Source organism: Galleria mellonella, unplaced genomic scaffold (genome assembly GCF_026898425.1).
Source record: "Galleria mellonella isolate WM207_F2 unplaced genomic scaffold, CSIRO_AGI_GalMel_v1 utg87, whole genome shotgun sequence".
Taxonomy (NCBI): domain Eukaryota; kingdom Metazoa; phylum Arthropoda; class Insecta; order Lepidoptera; family Pyralidae; genus Galleria; species Galleria mellonella.
This window is the reverse complement of record NW_026442166.1, coordinates 302,295-324,257: the sequence shown is the minus strand read 5'-3', so window position 1 is coordinate 324,257 and position 21,963 is coordinate 302,295. Positions and strand designations below refer to the sequence as shown.

The 21,963-nt window shown below is 33.9% G+C and overlaps 1 protein-coding gene across 1 annotated transcript in view; it reads left to right on the top strand.

Moving 5' to 3' along the window:
- Positions 1 to 21,963, top strand: part of LOC113510950 (serine-rich adhesin for platelets) — a 74,543-nt gene that overhangs the window by 20,081 nt on the left and 32,499 nt on the right. The window contains exon 2 of the mRNA XM_052902020.1: positions 7,105 to 8,584. Within this exon, the coding sequence (XP_052757980.1) occupies positions 7,109 to 8,584 (1,476 nt within the window). The 5' untranslated portion in view covers positions 7,105 to 7,108. The remainder of the gene's footprint in view (positions 1 to 7,104; positions 8,585 to 21,963) is intronic.

Here is a 21,963-nt window from a genome sequence, read left to right as displayed (position 1 = left end):
GATGATTAGACGATTCTAAATTCAAATATTCGAATTTTAAAATGTGTCTGATCCACATTTTAAAATATTTGAATTTAGAATGTAAAGTTGTGCACATTGGTGTATTTAAGTTTTATTTTTAGCGGTGCGGGGGGAGGAGAGAAGTTCTTTAAAAATTATGCCATCGTGAACAATTCTTGTTGAATTCGTCACGATGGGCTAACTGACCTGTTTCATCCTCACCTATCATCCTTCACTGGTGCTCTGCCAGTGTATACCGATAGCGCGGGTGGGGTTACCATTCCATTATCAGCCATTAAAAAAAAAACTAGTGACATTTAAAAAAAAAATAGATACAACTCTTTCAAAGATTGTAATTGCATTAAATATGTACATCTTATAACGTATTATGAAAAAAAAAGGTTTGTATAACACTATTGACTTGTTTATGGTTTATGGCTGACCCCAGGGTCAAATGCCTCGTTCTACGTATAAATAAATGTAACGTAACACGACGACACCACCATTTTGTCATTCCTCACCTCACTGCATGTAGGTCAGTAATACTAAAAATCAGATTGACTGTTGCGCCACGTCCATAAAATCCTATTTCCTCACAATAATACGGCATTCTTAATTATTTTAATTGTATATTTAGTTTATAATTTAATTATTGATGATTTCGAAAACGGTTAGGCTGTGAATACGTCAATATTTTTATGTCCAGGGTACAAAGGAATAACACCTGAGGCGAAACAGTAGGTATACTCTGTTATGTCGATGTACGTACCTATGTATGTTCATGTCTATAGGAGACGGTTACCACTTTCCATCAGGTGGGCCGTCAGCTTGTTTGCCATTCTAAGTTGTATAAAAAAAAAATGTGTAATATACACGCGACATGGTCACCAGAATTGAATGAATGAATGGAAACTCTTTACTGTTTCCTTTAAATAATGATACAGATAATAAAAATTAACAATATGTTCAAAAACAAAATGAATAATTAATTACATAAACTTAATTACATAAAAGCAAGATAAAGAGGCAACAATGGATGGCCTTATCGCTAAATAGCTATCTCTTCCAGGTAAACTTAGGATGGAAAGGAATAATTAAAATTATATCAATAAAAAAAAAGTTTGTTGCTGCATATACGAGTTATAGATACACTATTTCGCTCTCTGAATCGAATCTTTTTTATTATGTTTAATAAATTCTAACTAATAATAGACAAGATACCAAATTTCATTCAAATCGGTTCTAATAATAGACATATATTATTGTCATTGATACGTTTTTTTTTTTTTAATTTTAAATTAAAACTCAGTCGATTACTAATTAATATTTTAATATCACTATATTAGTCGCTGTTTTTCTTTATCTAAGCAAAACTTTTTGTCGTACTAGACAACATGTTTAAGATGTTTATTTCGTTACATTTGCTCGCTTTGGAATTCTTGGTTTAATCGTAAGTAATCTGTTTACATATGATGTCAAAATTCGATAGTTGTTTACGACATTTACTATATAATTGTGAAATATTATATTTCTAATTAATTCACATTTATCTCATGAAACTGTAACACCGTCAAGTTCAAGGCCGTCCACTCTTTTAATTGATCGAACAATTTATGCAACGCTGACATTTTTTTTTTTTATCTAAATTAAAGTTTTCAATTTATTATCCGATTTCATCAGATTAATAAATATCTATACAGTTTGTAGTAATCTAAATGTGTTTGAATGATACCATACATAATTATTTAATATATAAATAAGCTATAATGATGTTAAAATTAATAGTTTGCCTTAAAAGTTACTTAACGATTCTAAAGTTAATTGACATATAATATTTCGTGGCATTAACCTTAGAAGTTATTACACTAATAAAATATTATCTATACAATCGATCAGTTTATTCAACTATAGTCAAGTACTTTTACCGACTTGTTCATAAAAATGTCAAACCTCTCATAAACATGTGTACTTTAACTATTGAAGGGTTCCGTCCTTTTCTTTCACACTAATTCCTCAATTTGTTAGACAGCGACGAAACACTGTAAAAGGTCAAATAGGTCTGTAGGATGTTATAATTTTTATGAATAAAGTTGTTTTTTTTTAATGGGTGATAATAAAATGGTAATTCCGCCCACGCTTTCGGTATCGGTATCGGTATAGGTATATATAAGTGGGGATGAAGCAGGTTACCCCATCGTGATGAATTCAACAAGAATTGTTCATGATGGTTTCCAGGAGGAACCACGTGGAGGTCGACCTAATAGGGCATATTGCTAGCAATGGTGTGAATAAGGGGGGTTAGTTATTGTCTGTTTTCTTTCTTGTTCTCTATTCGTATAAAAAAAAAACTGATTTATTTGTCACAAATTTAATATAGAAGAAACAAATAGTCAAAATCAGTTCAGAACTTATCGCGTAACATATATACAAATAGAATATCAACGAACAAACTTCTTTTAAAAGTCGTTTAAACTTATGAAGCAATAAGTGCTCATAGAATACCAGTCCGTCCCGCCCCTGTTTTTAAATAGCTAAAAAACAAACTCGGAATGGATCCGCGTAATTCCTAAATATTTACGTATATATTAAATCAATATCTATTTGTACACGCAATATGGGTTTTTATCATTCATGTGCTCATGATTTATATCATATTTATATTTAAAATGATTAATTCATAATATTTGATCACGGAGCTCGGTAACAGATATATTTATTTAGCGACTTTTTACAGCTAACTCTCAATTAGTGATCTTATAAAAAGTTTCTCTTAAAATAGTTTTTTAGCGGAAGTTACAACACTAGCCGTTAGTTTTTTTTTTTTTTTTTATTGCCAGTAATATGAACTTTTGATTGAGTAACTGTATTTTTTAATGGGTGATAATGGAATGATAACCCCGCCTGCGCTATCGGGATACGCCGGCGGGGCACCAGTGAGGGATGACAGGTGAGGTTGAAAAGGCAGGTCAGTTAGCCCATCGTGACGAATTCCACTTGAATCAATCACGACGGTTTCCAGGGGGAACCGCGTGGAGGTCGAGCTGATAAGGTGTATTGCTAGCAATGGGTCAATTAGACCCCATTACTAACAATCCCTTTCCCCCTAACTCCATTATTACTGTATAGATATTAAGATTTAACCGGTACGTTCAGATCTTAGGTTCGATGCTTAATCACTCGTGAGGTAGCATCGGAATGTTAAATTTTAAACATATTTAAAAAAAGAAAAAAATATATATTTTATATTTATAATAAAAAAAAAAACTATTTATTGCATGGAGGTGTGGCTAACTGGTTTCCTGATTAGCTATTCGGTTATTCAAATTTATTTTGTTGCATTTTTTCCTACTTATAATACTTATAATTTATTCGAAAATCCTTTTTCGAATAAATTATAAGTATTTAAACATCTCCCATTCCATTTTCAAATCACTCTTATAATGTCCCCGCGTTCTATATTTAAATTCGCATCGAGTTTTTAATCTTCTTTTTTAACATCGACAGCTATCGATACGGAATGGTCGCCTCCCTGCGATTACATAATCAAAGGCAAGCGAGACTCATCTCAATGTGTGAAAACATGTTTCGGCTCCGAATTCCAACCTACACTTATACAATATAATAATATGTGTCGATATATCAGTATGACATTTAAAAATATTTATTTCTATGTTGATTCCTTAACAATTAACCTCCTGTTGACTGTAAAACTCTCCCCATAAGAAAGCCATAACCTGTAACTGTATAACGGTATTATTACGCCTCCGCTATCAGGATACACTCACCAAAGTCGCAATATAGAGACTTTGTACAAAAATCCTTTGCTTGGGTACCTCTGTCCCATTCGTGTTTCTACCGTGAAGCAGTTGTGTTTGCATGGCTGTGTTTCGGTTTGAAAAGTGGGATATGGCAGTGAATTTACAGGGTACAGTGGGATAACACCTGAGTCCTCAGGAATGGCAACGCATGGGGGGTATCAGAGGCGAAACAGTGTACTCTGTTATGTCCATGGTACTGTTCATATCTACAGGTGATGGTTACCACTTTCCATAAAGTGCGCCGTCAGCTTGTTTGCAATTCTAAGTTGCATAAAAAAAAATACACATAGTAATTCAAGTAGGTCGAACCCAAGACATTGTCGGTTCACTGAACCACTTGGATCCTCTCCGTGAGATATTGTGTGGAGATACAACAAAGTCAAACGCCAAATTCGGTTGGTAACATTGAGTCAAACAGACGTCTTCATAATAGGTCATGGAGTGGGCGGGCGCCATTAACAGAATTAAGTGAGTTTATTTAGACGCGAGATTATTTATATACCTATGATAATAGTAATTATTGAGCTACCATATTCCGTGGCATTTAGAAAATTAATGGGAAATATTTTTTGTTGGACATTATATATAATAATACGCCAGTTTTGACGACATTTGTTGTTTTAGTCTAAAACAAGAATTGACCGGGGAAAAATGCGAAAGCACATTTCTTTCTTGTATAATATTTTTTTTTATACAACTTAGAATGTCAAACAAGCTGACGGCCCACCTGATGGAAAGTGGTAACCGTCGCCTATAGACATGAGCAGTACCATGGACATAACAAAGTAAACTGTTTCGTATAATCAAGTTAAATCATCTATCTATCTATCCTATTTAAGAGCTGCGCTCTTGTCGGTGGAGCTCTCGCCACTCGCTACGATTGTCAGCGACCCTCTTCACCTCTTGATACGACACGACACCAACTCCTTCCTTGATCTGCCTTTTGTAACTATGTCTCGGTCTCCCTCTCCCCTCCTTCCTTCTATCTTACCTTCTATTATAGTGTTCATAAGTTCGTCGTGTCGTATCAAGTGTCCCAACATTAAGTGTTAAATCATAACAAAAAAAAAAAATAGTGGCGACTAATAGCGACTGCTCGTCGTCATAATTAACAATGCTATTTAACCTCCTTGAACGAAGTACAATAGCCTTATAAAATTTAGGATACCTGAATAGGATAAGCGTAGGTATTACAAGGTTAAACGAAAGTCGCTTGTGGGTGGATGTAGGACTTGCAAACTACTCACTGGAACATACAATTCATGACATTAATCATTATAAGGTATTTATGCTACAATATAAATATTTATATATATTTATATCAGGGGTGTTCTTCTCTAGAAATCTGTCCGATTCTAGAATAAGCGCATACGGGTATGCGACCCCGGCCTCCCGAGCCCCTGCAGTGTCCCCCTTTCCTTTCCCACATAACTGCCTCATTCCTCTCATTTACTAATTTCCTTTACGCATTTCCAACGTTCCCTTCCTTTTTTCCTCAATCCTTTCCTCCAAACCGTAGGTGGCGGAAACCACCAACAAATGTACTCCCAAAGAGGGTTGATGTCTGGCAGGTGGGCGGTCGTAAAACTAAAAGCCAAATCATTTAGAAATATGGATAAAACCATATTACGCCGACCGCAAATAATCCCGCCGACCACGTGGAGGTTGACCTTAATGGGCATATTGCTAGCAATGGGACTGATATTACGCATTACTAACAATCCCTTCCCCCCATTTAAAGAGGGTTTGAAAAAAATGTGCTTACAACTATAATGTGTAATGGGGTAAAGAGAGGCATTTGTCGAATGCAAAATTAAGAAGCAAATGTTGAGTACCATGTCTCCTTTAATTCTGATGTGAATTAAAAAAAAAAAATACGACACGATCTTACAAATGACAGTCCATCTTGTCAAACGAAACAATTTTATAACTGGACAGTGAATTTTTTATTAAAAAAAGACCTTAATTAAAAGGTTGTAGGTAAAAAATTGTTTAACGACTTTTTTGCAACTAGAATATTAGTACCAATAAATTTTAAATGTAAACACCTCAATTTAAAAACGTTAAAATGTAACACCAAACGATTTTATACCTTAAGTCTTTATGAATAAATCACATCAACATTTTGCGTGCAATTCTTTCAAATAATTCAACCTTGAATTTTTAATCGATATTTTTATTTTCTTTGTTCTATTTTTGATTATTTCGCTAAAGTTTTAGTAGCTAAACGTGTAACCTTTTCAATAATTTAAATAAAATTTAAAATAGTCATCATATACTATGTTAAATTAGCCGTGTGGTCCCGGCATAGAATAGCCCATCCCTTCCTATCCCGTGGGCGTCGTAAGAATCGATTAAAGGAGGACGAGGGATGGGCAGCAGCGTTCCTCTTAAAACATCTCTAAAGCCTATATATATATATATATATATATATATATATATATATATATATATATATATATATATATATATATATGTAATAATCAACATCATATGCTACTAAGATCCTTATCATCACTTACCATAAAGTAAGCTAAGGATTAAGCGCAAACTGATCTTAGTAAATATAACCCACAGCTTCGGATAACCAGTAGCCTAACCGCATCACCAGTGTACCGCTCTCGGTCATGCTAATTAACCGTTTCTCATTTCCTGTGACACATGGCAATGACATTTTGTGAAGTAATCAAGCAATACTAGACGTTTGTTTGATTTATTAATTAGTTATTTTACCGGCTTTTTTGGAATGCAAATTAAAATATATACATATATATGTATATAGGGCTTGGTTATTTATAATATTATAATATTCTTCATTTCCTGTGTCATTTATAAATTATTAATAACAATGATGGGATATTTATTTATTTTTATGTTGGTACCTCTGGAATAAAGTGAAACAATTTAAAAAAAAAATTATCACAAATTGAAAACTGTAACTATAATGTCTTAATCATTGTCTATTGCTGAACATAAGCCCCCCCCCCCTTTGGGAAGTTTCGCCAGTAGTTGCCAGACTTGGCAGGCGGATTGGCAACCGCGGTCAAGCTTTAGACATGTTTTAAGAGGAACGCTGCTGTCCATCTCTCACCCTCCCTTAATCTCTTTTTATGATATCCACGGGAAAGGAAGGGGTGGCCTATTTTATATTCTTTATTTCTGTCTATATTCTATTATGTAAATATTACTATGCCTATACTACTTGTCAATGATGTGATATTACAGTTTAAGATTTAGTACATTTAAATAACTGCATAATTAACATAATAACTGTTGATTGTTACAGAACCATGAAGCCACTACACACAGTGGTGGCAATATGCCTCCTCATAACAGTCACTGCCCTCCCAGAGAACATCGAGGATGTAAAAGAACTGCCACAGAGTAAAGAACCCATAGTGGAAGCAGAAGAAAGCGAAACGAGTCCGAGGAAAGAGCGGTGCAGCTCTTGCGCCACCAAATTCAACGTTAAATCCCCAAATGATGTTCTCGCAGCCATTCAAGCGCTTCCAGGCGCTGAAGTACACACTCAACAGTCATTTGAAGGCTGTTCCAGCGATAAAGGCTGCGCTGGAATTAAAGTCAAAGATGGCAGAGTCATTGAAAGGTTTGGAAACGTAGATGCCTTCCGTGCGGCCGCTGCGGCGGATACAGCCAACGAATTCAACTTCCACGCAGCAGGTACCTTCGGAAATAACGTATTCGAAGGCGGTCTACCTGGCAACGGCCCGTTCTGGTGGATGAACCAAGATTCGCCTTTCAAGAGCGGCGACAGCGGTGGAAACTTTGAAAAGTTCAGCAAGTCTAGCTCTAGTTCCTTTTCGAGCAGCGGAAGCACCGGTGCTGGTGGAATAGATATATCAGCAAATCCCTTCTTAAACGGAGGTTTTGTAGCGGGAGCTGCTGGTGGAGCTCAAGGCGGCAAACCAGCTAGTGCATTCGAATCATCATCCTTTGAATCATCTTCTTTCAGCAGCAAAGGAAACATTGATTTATCAAAAAATCCATTCTTAAATGGTGGCGTAAAACTCGGACAGGGTGGTTTTCAAGCTCAAGGTGGATTCGGGTCTTCGCAAGGATCTAGTCAATTTGGTTCCCAATCTAGTGGTTTTGGTGCAACTGGTCAAAGCGCTAGTTTTGGAGCCGGATCTCAAAGTGCAGGATTTGGAGCCGGATCTCAAACTACAGGATTTGGAGCCGGATCCCAAACTGCAGGATTTGGAGCTGGATCTCAAACTGCCGGATTCGGAGCTGGATCTCAAAGTTCAGGATCTGCTACTGGATCTCAGAGTGGTTATGGTGCAAGCTCTCAGGGTTCAGGATTAAACGCTCAAGGCGCCTTCAATTCAGGTTCTCAAAGTGGATCTTCATTCCAAAGCTCAAGCTCTGGCTTCCAGAGCTTTGGTGCTGGGCAAACCACAGGTTCCAGCCAAGGCGCGTCCAGCCAGGGTGGATATAACAGTGGTTCTTTCTCTGGTAACAAATTCGCTGGCAGCGGCTTTGTAGGGTCCTCTCCTAGGCCCTTCACCGCCTCCACTCCCGGTGCAGGAATTAACCTCATCCAAAATACCCAGAAGACTAGTGAATTCGACTACAGCCAAAGCGTTAACATCGATGAGAGCTCGAGAGGAACCACCGGAGTCAGCTCGGGCGGTGCTTTGCAGCAGACCTGTTCAGGACAAGGATATGTGTGTGTCCACAAAGCCCAGTGCAACAATGGTGTTGTGAACTCAAATGGTGCCGCAGTGCTGCAAGCCAATTCACAGGTAAGAATTTTGCTAAATTCAATCATTTCTAGAGAATATTAGGCAAAAATTTATTAAAATGAAATCTTAATATATATAAAAATTAGCAAATCACGATATTCGTTCACTCTAATCTCCGAAACTGCTCAAGTACAATAATTTTGATGTAATTTTGCAAATATGTATTATTTTGTGCAACATAAGAGATAGGACAGTTTTTAGGTTATATTCGCACTGCGATATCGAGCACGGTTCATGCTCAGCATGATTTCAATGGTTTAAAATTATTATTATTATTATATCAGTTGTCAACTGGACTTGGCCTTCCCCAGGGTCGAGGTTTTGTTGAAGTTTCCATGCTTGATAGGCGGATTGTCAACTGCAATTAGACTTTGGTGATACGGGAAGCTATTGCTCATTTCTCGACCATTAAATTCCGTTTGTCGCCTCTTACAATATCCACGGAAAAGATAGGACAGAGGAAAATAATATCACGTTCATATTTATATATATAATAACAAATCTTTAAAAGGTTCATATAATCCTTAATAATATCTAGTAATGTTTGGGCTAATAATATAAAATGAAAAGGGTTTGTTTGTTCATTTGTATTAATGGCAAACAAGCTGACGACACACCTGATGGAATGTGTTAACCGTCACCTATAGACATGAGCAGTACCACGGGCATAACAGAGTATACTGTTTCGCCCATGATACCCCTTCATGCGTTGCCATTCCTTAAGACTCAGGTGTTATGTCTTTGTACTCTGTATTCACTGCCATATCCCACCTTTCAAACTGAAACACAGCCATGCAAACACAATGGCTTCATAGTAGAAACACGAATGGGACAGAGTGCCTAAAATCTTCTTCTGGTAAAGAATAAAATCATATTGTAATTAAATATTATGTAGAATAATTAAAAATATTACATGACGAAATCCACATCCGAGACTCTAAACGACATTGGCAGTTTGACGCAATAATCCGCTATCAATGGAATCGAATCTTGGACCAGTATTGTCATAGTTCAGTGGGGTCAATAATTAAATTTTGTAACACAACGCACGATGAAAAAGCTATTTCATTCCTCTATCACGTCAGAGTCCATCTTTTAATAAAGGTCATAGACGCTTGACATTCTTTTTGTGTCATAATCAAAACTCAGTTACGCGCTGATGTGTCGAACGTCCATCAGATTTAGCAATGTACCTTTTTATCATTACGAATAATTAGATATTTAATTTTAAATGAGACTAACAATAGAACCTACGCTTCAGTTATGGGTTATATAAAATATTAGATTTAGTTTTTTTTTTTTTTTAATATGAATAAAAACATATTACGTCAACCACAAATAACTGGGATAAAAGCAGGAATAGGAATAATCCTACCAAGAATCTTGCTTTTATTATCTGCTCTTTGAGCTATATGGCTGGTCTATTGCTACTTCTACTTACTGTTACTTTGTTGTATCAATTGTTACCTGTCCACTGCTGAACATAAGCCTCCCCTTGAGGGGTTTTACAAGTAGTTTTTGTCCAGTAGGCTTTGGAGATGTTTTATGAGGGACGCTGCTGTTCATACCTCCCCCCTCCCCCCCCCCCTTAATTGCCTCTTACCATAGCCACGAGAAAGAAAGGGATGGCCTATTCTATGCCAGGACCACACGGCCATCAACTTATTCTTACTTTATTGGACTATTTTTATTATTATAAAAGGGCCTAGAACCTACAATAGACATCAATAATATATATCATATATAATGGGTATCAATAAAATGTGCAACAAATTTAAAATGAAAAATAAATATTGCTTACGTTCATTATGGCTGCATATGCATGTTTCTTTTACCTAAACTAACAATAAACATTAAAAGTATAGTTAGATTTATGATTCCATAATTAAATGTCAACAACTTTAAAGAACGGAAAGCATAAAAACGAAATTATTTTGAACACCAAGCCCAGCTGTTTTTAATTTATGGAAATATGTTGTATTTTATTATTTAAAGGATGCATAAAGTCATAATAAAATGTCAAGGATAACATTAAAATTCCCAAGTTAGTTATGAACCAGGATATATGTGATGCAGGAACAAGTTTTTTTCACTTTTTCTCGTAAAGAAAGGTAACTTCTTTTTTTTAATTTAAACGTATTTATAATCTGTCGCATATTGTCTTTGAGTGATTATCATTTTGATTTTTTTTTCTCTGTAAGATAGATACTGTACTACATTCAAGTTACTTAGAAATAAAAAAAGTTTGCATGAAATCTGTGTCACTAGTTTAAGAATTTGAAAATTTTATACTACAAATTATCCAGGTCTTTTATAGAACCCATCAATTTCGATATTTTTAACAGAATCACAGTATAAATAGTTATATAACATTATAAATATTCATTTATTTTATTGCCTCAATGGTTGCATAGATTAATATTCTAATTTCATCCATATAAGGGTAGTGTCGACTCTTAAATAATAATCACTCTATATAATGCTCTATAATATGGCTGTTTGAAAACTGTTCCTTGGTCGACTTTTATAAATGTTTTTATTTTATTTTCTTGGCTTCATATACATACTTAGAAACTAGTCCTCCTTGACTCGTATACATATAGCCTACAGATGTAATCTCGTTAACAATAGTCGCATTATGTCATTTGTCGGACATTAAATAAATAATAGACATAATTATTATCTTGTTACCGTGATGTCAGTAATATTGACATTTTATGGTAAATACATAAATGCCTCAGTCGCCAACTGAACTGGTTCTATTGATTACCAAACTAAAAGTGCTAACCTGATCCCCCACATAATCCGAAGTGTTTCATATTTATGTTTGGATAATAAAATATTGTCACTTTATGAAATGAAGAGGGGAAAGAGGAGGCATACTGCCGGGCAAATTGCCCAGAACGGTACTCGTAAAATAGAAGACGACTTCTTGCGTTTTTAACCTCTGTCCCATTCGTGTTTTACCGTGAAGAAGTTGTGTTTGCATGGCTGTCTTTCGGTTTGAAGGGTGGGATATGGCGTGAATTTACAGGGTACAGAAGAATAACACCTGAGTCCTCAGGAATTGCAACGCATGGGGAGTATCATGGGCGAAACAGTATACTCTGTTATGTCAATGGTATTGCTCATATCTATAGGCGACGGTTACTACTTTCCATCAGGTGGACCGCCAGCTTGTTTACCATTCTAAGTTGTGTTTAATGTGTTTAAAGACATACAATTATGTATGAGTATACATTTTAAATTTAAAAATAGTTTTGCAAATAATTATAGCGAGATCTATACAGAGTAATCGATAAATAAATAAAACACAATATATGTATATATTTCAGTCTAAATATGTGATTTAAAATAATTAATTAAGACAATATGATGCTATCAAGATTCAAGATTTATTTATTTGTAAAACATGCGTATAAATACATGCACATGTTGACAATATGATATCGTTCGACATGTTTAGCCTGTACGCCATACAAACATATGTAGTTACGCAGATAGTTCACATTATACATCAAGTCCATTTTATACCATTAATCGTCATCACATTCCAATTTTAAATACTTTTAAATAAATAATAATTGTCAGGCAAAAATGTCGATTTTTTTGTCGAAAGAACGATGTCACAATGATGTTAATAAATTTAAATAAATATTCCTTTTGTCAAATTTTATCATTAAAGGATTCGCATACATTGTAATAACATTTATTGATTAAGAATTTGTTTTGTTTGGTTTTATACAACTTAGAATGGCAAACAAACTGACGGCCCATCTGATGGAAAGTGGTAACCGTCGCCTATAGACATGAGCAGTACCATGGACATAACAGAGTATACTGTTTCGCCCATGATACCCCCATGCATTGCCATTCCTGAGGACTCAGGTATTATTCCTCTATACCCAGTAAATTCACGCCATATCCCACCCTTCAAACCGAAACACAGCCATGCAAACACAACTGCTTCACGGTTGAAACACGAATGAGACAGAGGTGCTCAAGCAATCGAATTTGTACAAAGTCTCCCTCTGGTCTTTTTTAATTTATACTTAAATACATTAGTTGGTGCATCCTTTATAGATTTTGGTATTTTATTATAGATTTTTGGTGCCCTACATAATAAACTATCATGCATAAGTTTTGTACTATTGTATAAAAATATTACTCTGTAAGACTAGTTTCTACAGAGTAATATTTTAGGGCTATCCCTACAACGACCGAAGGGACATATTTATATTACACGTAATCGTAAGTTCCTTCAATTATGTACTTTATTCCTTACATTATAAAAGCCACTTTAGTAAACGCTGTCCCATTGCTGTTAAGCAATTTGCGTAAATAAAGTGCAAAATTAATGTCCGCACAATGAATATGAAGGTAGAGTCGGCAGCAATATTTTTTTTTTTTATATTATTTTATACTTACTGAAAATATCCTGAATTCTACAATAAAAGCGAAAATGTAAAACCTTATTTCGTACGACTAAAAAACAGGTTAGTACTTCTTGATTCTAAACTTGACCTGACTTATACCTGAAGAAGCCCTTAAAATTGTATATGTATGGTATAATATGGCTTGATAAGACCTACTCGAATATTAATAGTATGTATATATGTATATTCCATTATTTTTGTGATAGATAGATAGATATATAATTTATTTGCATTACTTACAGCACACAAGCTATAATATATACAGATATACACAAAAAAACGAGATAAGAGAAATGATTAAAATAAAATACATAAAAGCCAAGTAAATTTTTTCCTTTTACGCGTATGTTATAACAAAATATACAAAATATTCACAACTCAGTTTATTGCTTCGCCCTCAAAGGAGCGAATCACAGATAATTGAATGTTGTCGTAAATGGCTGAACAGATTTGAATGAATCTTAACATTCATATGAATGGATGTAGAATATTGATTTTAGTAATTCAAAGATTTTAGTAAAACCCGTGACTCCGTCTGTGTCACCGGATTTTTTTATTAGCCGAGCTAAATACTTCTCTATTCCATATAATATATGTATTAGTTCTTGATGGGTGAAAATAGAATGGTTATCCCGCCTGCGCTAACGGGATACGCTGGCGGAGCACCAGTGAGAGGTGATAGATGAGAATCCAAACAGGCCAGTTAGCCCATCATGATGAATTCATCCGGAATTAACCATGATAGTTTCCAGGGGGAACCGCGAGGAGGTCGACCTGGTTGGGTATATTGCTAGCATTAGATTAGATTGTCAGTCTCCATTACTAACAATCCCTTTCCCCCCTATATGTATTAGTTAGTTGAGATAAGGCGCCAATAGGTACTAAACAAATAAATTAACAAACCCACTTTCACATTTATAGAATTAGCAAAGGAAGTAAAAAATATATATTTTTTTTTAAATGCCACAATCGTCTGCTGTCGGTACAGCAAATCACGATGTCCTCTCTTTATTTGCCGTTTGCGACACAGCGCCGCGCGGCCCCCGACTGACCCCACCCTATGTTTGTGCTAATTTCTTAATATTCCATCCGACTGAGACACCAAATTAGCCAGCTACTTGGCTTTAATTGAGCGTGCACATTTATTTTAAAGCTCAAACATCCAAAATGTAAACAACTTTAGAACTAACTAAACATACATGTCATTAAGCAACTTCTTTAATTCTTATTTTACTATATTTATTATATGCTATATACTTATATTTATTATACTATATTTATTATATGCTATATTGGTTAATATATATCTACATATATTCTCAGTGTGACCTTTCCTTTCAAAAAATTACATTTTTTTTTATATTTTTCTAAGTGTACTACTGTAATCTTCTGAAGGGAACAATAATGAATATGTATTTTTTTTTATTCAACTTAGAATGGCAAACAAGCTGACAGTCCACCTGATGGAAAGTGGTAACCGGCGCCTATAGACATGAGCAGTACCATAGACATAACAGAGTATACGGTTTCGCCCATGATACCCCCCATGCATTGCCATTAATCTATCTTCACCAATTATGATTGCATTTTAAAAACAATGAAAATTATTCTGTATTAGTCCCTTTATTGATAACATTTATACGCGTTTTTATCATGTTAAAATTATTTAACGTAAACTATTTCACAATTTAGTTCAAATCCATTAAATAACTTTATGTTCTTTTAACTAATTTTTTTAACTTAAAAAAAATAATCGATTTGTGTTTTTAATATTTTTTTATAAATTACCAAATATTTCCCGCGCAAATTCCTTGTCAGTTTCCTTCGAAATTGGCAAATTGGTGTCCTTTCCTAAGAACTACTACGAATATATTAATATGATCGAGACTAAGGCCTACATTTCGCTGAACATTTTAGAATCCACAGATATACGCATACACATACTTAGATTAACTTCTCTTTTAATTGAATATAAATCAATAACTAAATAAATGCTACTAATTTAGATGAAAAAAAAATGAGCGTAACGGAAATGATCATAGACACGTGAGTGTCACAATCATAAATGTAAATAATCTTTAAAAAAACAACAATGGACAATGGCCTACACAACAATGGCACGTCCCACGATTAAAAAAAAAATAATTAAGACGATTATATGGATTTCTTATTAAGTCGATCATTTCTTGATATATCTGAATGAATCTTTTGCGATGATACCAATAATCTTTGTTCTTATAATGCATAATTAAGTTTCCATGACACATTTAAAAAAAAAACTAGTTTGTTAGTGAAAAGTTTTAGATATTTTCCGTTTTTTACATTCGAGTCGATTACATTTGTCGATTAATAATTAAAATATAAATTTATATATAAATTAAAACAGTATAAACTTATTGTACTATTCTCTGTGATAGTCATAAAAAAAATTGTGACCATAAACATTTCCCGCCTAAAATTATCATCTCTGTTAAATTAAAAAGTATGTACTCACCCACCCACCTACCTAATAAAAGCTTTAGATAGAAGTATCTGCATACAAATTTATCTCTTTTTGACACTCGAGTCTCTATCTATATAATCTAAGCCCCACAATTCAAAGATAATTGTTTAAATTCTCAGTCATAGACAACAATATATTATTTTATATGAACATTTGTCAATCCTTATAAGAAATACAGTAACTCAAAGACAATATTCAAGTGTTATTTAGCTTGGAATCCACTAGTTAATAGTGGAATCGTTTGCGTACGGTCCATCATTTTGAACAGTTGGCCTTTGTAATAGTAAAAGGATGTCTATTTAGTTAATTTATTTGTTTTATAAATAGAGTAACGATGTTCAATTGGTAGTGTTTTGTGTGATTTGTGTGAGACACTACATCTATCTGAATTATATCATACTAATCGATATTTTATATAGCTATCACGTATAGGTATATATTTAGTCACCAGAGGGAGACTTTGTACAAAAGTCGATTGCTTGGGTACCTCTGTCCCATTCGTGTTTCTACCGTAAAGCAGTTGTGTTTGCATGGCTGTGTTTCGGTTTGAAGGGTGGGATATGGCGTGAATTTACAGGGTACAGGGAAATAACACCTGAGTCCTCAAGAATGGCAACGCATGGGGGGTATCATGGGCGAAACAGTATACTCTGTTATGTCCACGGTACTGTTCATGTCTATAGGCGACGATTACCAGTTGCTATCAGGTGGACGGTCAGCTTGTTTGGCATTCTAAGTTGCATAAAAAATGTATAGATTTATTAATATTTACCTATGTATTATATGTGTATTTCTTATGTATAATTATTTCAATATGTTACTATAGTTATGTCGCATATTTTTCACCACATCTACTCTTCATACGCTTTTTGCTTTCACCTAATGGTTAGCTGGTAGAGAATGCCATAAGACATGAAGCTCGCCACTTATACAAAGTTTTATTGTGCAATAAATAAATAGATAGATAATTTCTTTGCATTGCTTACAGCACAAACAACAATAGACATAAATGTGCAGCGAAAAAAGATAAAAAAGATACATGTACAAAAAAATTAAAAAATAAAAACAAATAGCATAAAATTAGTGACAATTTTTCCCTTTATGCGTGTGCCACTGTAACACAAAATGGTCACAACTCAGTTTATTGCTTTGCCCTAAAAAGAGCAAAACACTGATATTTTGTGAGCGAGTGAAATAAATAAAATGTAATTCATACAACAGATTACGTATGTTTTTTTTTTTAATGGATGATAATAGAATGTTAACCCCACCCGCGCTATCGGTATACACCGGTGGGGCACCAGTGAAGGATGATAGGTGAGGATGAAGTAGGTCAGTTAGCCCATCGTGACGAATTCAACAAGAATTGTTCACGATGGTTTCCAGGGGGAACCACGTGGAGGTCGACCTAATAAGGTATATTGCTAGCAATGGGGCTGTCAAACTCCATTGCTAACAATCCTTTTCCCCCGATTACGTATATGTTATAGATGTCTTGATGCGTCCATTTTAATTATTTCCTTGTAAACAACTATGTTGTATAATTGCTGGAATTAATCTTTTTCTGTCCACTTGAGAACTTCAACGATGGCGTGATACAATTGATCATTGATTAATCACAGTGCTGTCTCACGTTATTATTTTATTACTAGCATTTCCGCGGCTCGAGCCACGTGGATTGACAGTTTCGATACTGACCAACGTCAACAAATACCTTGTTAGTTCAGTTTTTTTTTTTTATTTCAATTAATACTTACATGCACGGTGCATGAAACCGATTTCATAATATACATGATCACTATTAATATTTTCCCTGTGGTCCCGGCATAGAATGGGCCATCCCTTCCTTCCCTGTGGATGTCGTAAGGCGACTAAGCGAACTTAAAGTTCGAGGGATGGACAACAGCGTCCATCGTAATACATCGTTAAATCCTAAAGAGATTGTTTATCCTCCTGCCAAACCGTGCGTTTTTCAAGGCAGTTTCTTCCACGAACAACCATTCTTTGGAATCAACTTCTAGCAGCAGTATTTCCGAACCGATACGACAACATAACCTCCATGAAAAGAGTATATTCCTTTTTAAAAGGCCGGCAGCACACCTGCAATGCTGTTGTGGGTAATCATGGGCGGCGGTAGTCACTTACCATCAGGTGAGCCGCATGCTCGTTTGTCCCGTGTTGTAAAAAAAAAAACTACTAGCAAAATTTCCTTTATTGAGGAAGTTTGGTCAAAGCCAAATTATGGCTGCTAAACCCAGGCGGGTTTTAGAGATGTTTGAAGTGCGACGCTGCTCCCCATCCCTCTATCATTAAGTTCCATTAAGACTGTCTATGGTCGAGCCAATTATTCATTTGTTTACATTTTTTTTTCTTGCATGAACCTTCTAGTTTCGATATGTAAATTAGAATTAATATTTTTTATGTGGATTTTGTCACAGGGTCACGACACTGTCACGAAACTGGCCAACATGAATAAATATATTATTGCATACACTATTGAATTAAATATTATTATTAATTAGTACCATACATAAAATGAGTTACTAAACAATACTAAATATTGACTAATACTAACGCAAGAAACTAATTGCGTAAAACAAACAACACTTTATAAATGACAAAGGGATGTTAGTAGGTATACCCATTGCTATTACCATAGATAACACGAAAATGCCGCCATTTTTGACACTGTACTAAAAGAAATCTCACTTTTGTATTAAAACGAACGTGTCATTTATTAGTACATATTACCATGTATTTATATAAACATCATTATATGGCCAATTATATTCCGCGACCCGTTCTGACTCTAACGCGAAGAAGTAAGTAAACAGTACATTGCGAGCTGTGACTAGGTTATGTCACCAAGCGAACCAATTATAAAAATGTGGATTCACAAATATTGCACATTTCAAATGATTGTACCCATACTCCGCAAACCCAATATGTCGTTTGCTGTTAACAAATTGAGAAAATCGATTTTGTAATTGTGTTCTGTAAAGTTTTGGCGCCAACTCGACCTAGTTTCAATATGTTTTTTTTTTTTGTATAATAGTAACTACAATAAACGCAAGCAACGGTTTCTAATCCATATCAAAATAAATAAATAGTAAAGGCAATTAAAATAAACGGGTCGCTCTATATTTAATTCAAATCGTCTTTCATGTTTTATACAAGTCAAGATACGCGTCTCTAAGATCATTTATAAAAAGACAGAAATTAAAACTGCCTTTTTTTAGCATATATTAATTTTTTATAATTATTTTTATATATTTATATATGAAAAATTCAGTCAGTAGAATGTTTAAAATTATTGTTTTTGTTTTATTTTTGGTTTTGGTATAAAAGTAGAAGCTAATTAGTTTTAATGATTTCCAGCACTTATATTGTGTTACGTTTGCATACGAAAACATCTCATTTATTAAAAAAAAAAAAAAGAAATAAAATAACTATCAATTCCGTTTTCAATGTCTCGAGGAAGTCATCAAACTACTTCCCTAATTTTGTCGCGTTAATTTTATTTTTTATGACCATAAACATGTTCCAAAGTTTTTGGTCATTTTTAAAATTCCATACAAGTAGGTAAAAGATATATACTTGTAAAAAATTTACATACATATGTACATATTTTATTTCATTCCAACTTTTTGTGGATATATAAGTACCTACATTATTTTTCCTTTCTTTAAAATAACCTCTCCGTATGGTGAAGTGAACATACAACATTTGTTATCCACAATATTCTTTATGAAAACTCAATGATCGAACTTAATATGCAGTAGCGTCTCTTTTAAAATATCACCAAAGTCTAATTGCGATTACCAAAACGCCTGCCAAGCGTAGCAAGTACTAGCAAAATCTTCCTTTATGGGGGAGGCCTATGTTCAGCAGCAAACAGTTAAGTTATTTACTTTTAAAATATGACGAAGGGACAAGCACAACAAATATACACAATTTTTTTTTTATTTTATTTCAACTCATAATTCTTTCGAAATTTCTTAAAATAACTCCCTGAATAGGCTTAAGTTTTTAATATTAATCATCATCATCATTTCAGCCATTATCTGTTTTTTTTTTTATACAACTTAGAATGGCATCTAGACACGAGCAGTACCATGGACATAACAGAGTATACTGTTTCGCCCATGATACCCCCCATGCGTTGCCATTCCTGTCCACTGCTCCATATTACACTATATGAACTAATGTTTTCATCTTGTGGGGAACACCGTACCCAATAGTAGGACATTAATAAGTTGTTATGGATACATAGGTGAAAAGACTAAACACTAGGCATAATGTAAATAAACAGATATTTACGCTGTGCCAAGTCGAGGTTTCAACTACATGAGAAGAGAGGGTAAAGTACGTACTTGAGGAAGCTATGCAACGTATTTATGCGAATTACATTGCAGTAAACAGTCTTAAAATACGCTAAAATAAACCTACAATTTCATTTCGCTATGGCAGAATAGTTTGCATGTCTTTGCATCTCAACGACAATGAATAAATTATTCGTGGCGCAATATGGCGGCAGTTGAAATGATGCTTTTAAAATATTACCAACACTTACGCGTGTTTTTAGATAAAGACTTTATTATGTTAATTATTTTATGTCATCTATTTGTATAAGCCAGTTAATCTTATAATTTTCATATTAAATTTGTATGAATAACCGTATGTAATGATAAATTATATGATTACATTTTAGCATCCATTAGCGAATATTGTTTAGCACTAATTGACTTATCATATTGAAATATACAATTTTTTGTAAGAAGCATTTATTTATACTGAAAAAATTGGTATAAGATGTGGTGACGAGCTCGAATGAGTCTTTAATTATGAACTTAATCATAACTCAGAATCCCATATTTATCTAATTCTATGTCTATGCTAAGGATTGGCTTATTCATTCTATATTTTTATTACTCTGTGGCTTGTCTATAATCTATTATTTTTTTTCCACATCGAAACGTCGGCAATAAAAATCGGATATGTAGGTATTATTTACCTACAATCGCATCGTTTTAGTCCTAATAGTGTATTTACATAAAATACTTTTTTATTATGCAATAAACGATTACTTAAAAGGCAACTGTGCCACAGTCAGTCGTCCAAACACGTGATATCCAAAATAAGCATTCAATGTGTCATACAGCTAACGATTAAATTTAGTTTTATTACAGTAATCATAGCATGCACCCAGGTAAACAGACAAATGTTATGTTAATAAAGGTCAAGAGTCAAGTTTATTGTTAACTTTTACTAAAACTGCTAATGATTGCTAAATGTGATAGATAAAAACGATGTAGGTGCATGAGCTGAGCTAATCTGTACAACCAAGCCATAAAGTTTTATAAAAAAAATTAACTTTGACTTTCTATTCCTAACAAAAACTAGAAATTTTAAATCTTGTTCTACAAAAAGAACCATGAATAGTTATCATTATCAATTAGGAATCTACGTAATAAACCTTACCGACTGCAAATCCAGTTCAGAATTAGATAAACTAATTTTACAATCAGATTTTAATATAAAATAAAATTATATACAATTATAGAGAAATTAATAGAATTGAAATATTTGAGAGAGAAGTGCCGTGAAATATGTATGAAAATAGTACCTACTAAAGTACACTAAATTTGATAGTGACTTATTAAGCTGTTACGAGGTAACAAACAAACCAAATATCATATACTTACTTATATTATAAATGTGTTACATTTATAATATTTATTAGTAAGAATTATATCGTGAGGGTAATATCGTACGGTGTACCGATTTCTTTTATACAACTTAGAATGGCAAACAATTCTAACAATTTGTTAATGAAGAACCGCTCTACCGATTTTGTGCAAACTTCACATAAACCATCTACTAAATAGTCCGAACAAAGCCTAAACATTTGGTTTGGATAGGTGAGCCCGTTCTTGAGTTATAAAATTACAACGAAAACTGGCATTAATTTTTATATATATAGATATAGTGATAGAGAAGAACATAATTTGATTAAATTCTAGTCACTGTGTAGGCGATACCTGTTTATTGTGAATGAGATCACGATGCCAAATCATTAGGATTAATTAAAATTCTAGTGGTGACTCAAAGCTGTTTATGTTTCTGCGAATTCTGTTTGAATTCTAATTTTCCGTCTGCTTCAACTTTACTCCGGGGTAGGTATATATATATCTTAGATATATAACTATATCTTTGGTATATCTGTACTGTTTTTAATTGAATTCATATTCAATCGATTAATAAAGGAATAGTACTTATTTCCACTTTGTGACACCAGCTTAGGGCACCAAATATAATAAGAAACAATACGATAAATAAATTTAGGTGAAGTGATTCAGAAGACATTCTCATTGCTGAGTAATTTTTCCAATTTTGTTACCTTTAGATAGAGGATATTTAAAGACGAAAGAAAATAGATA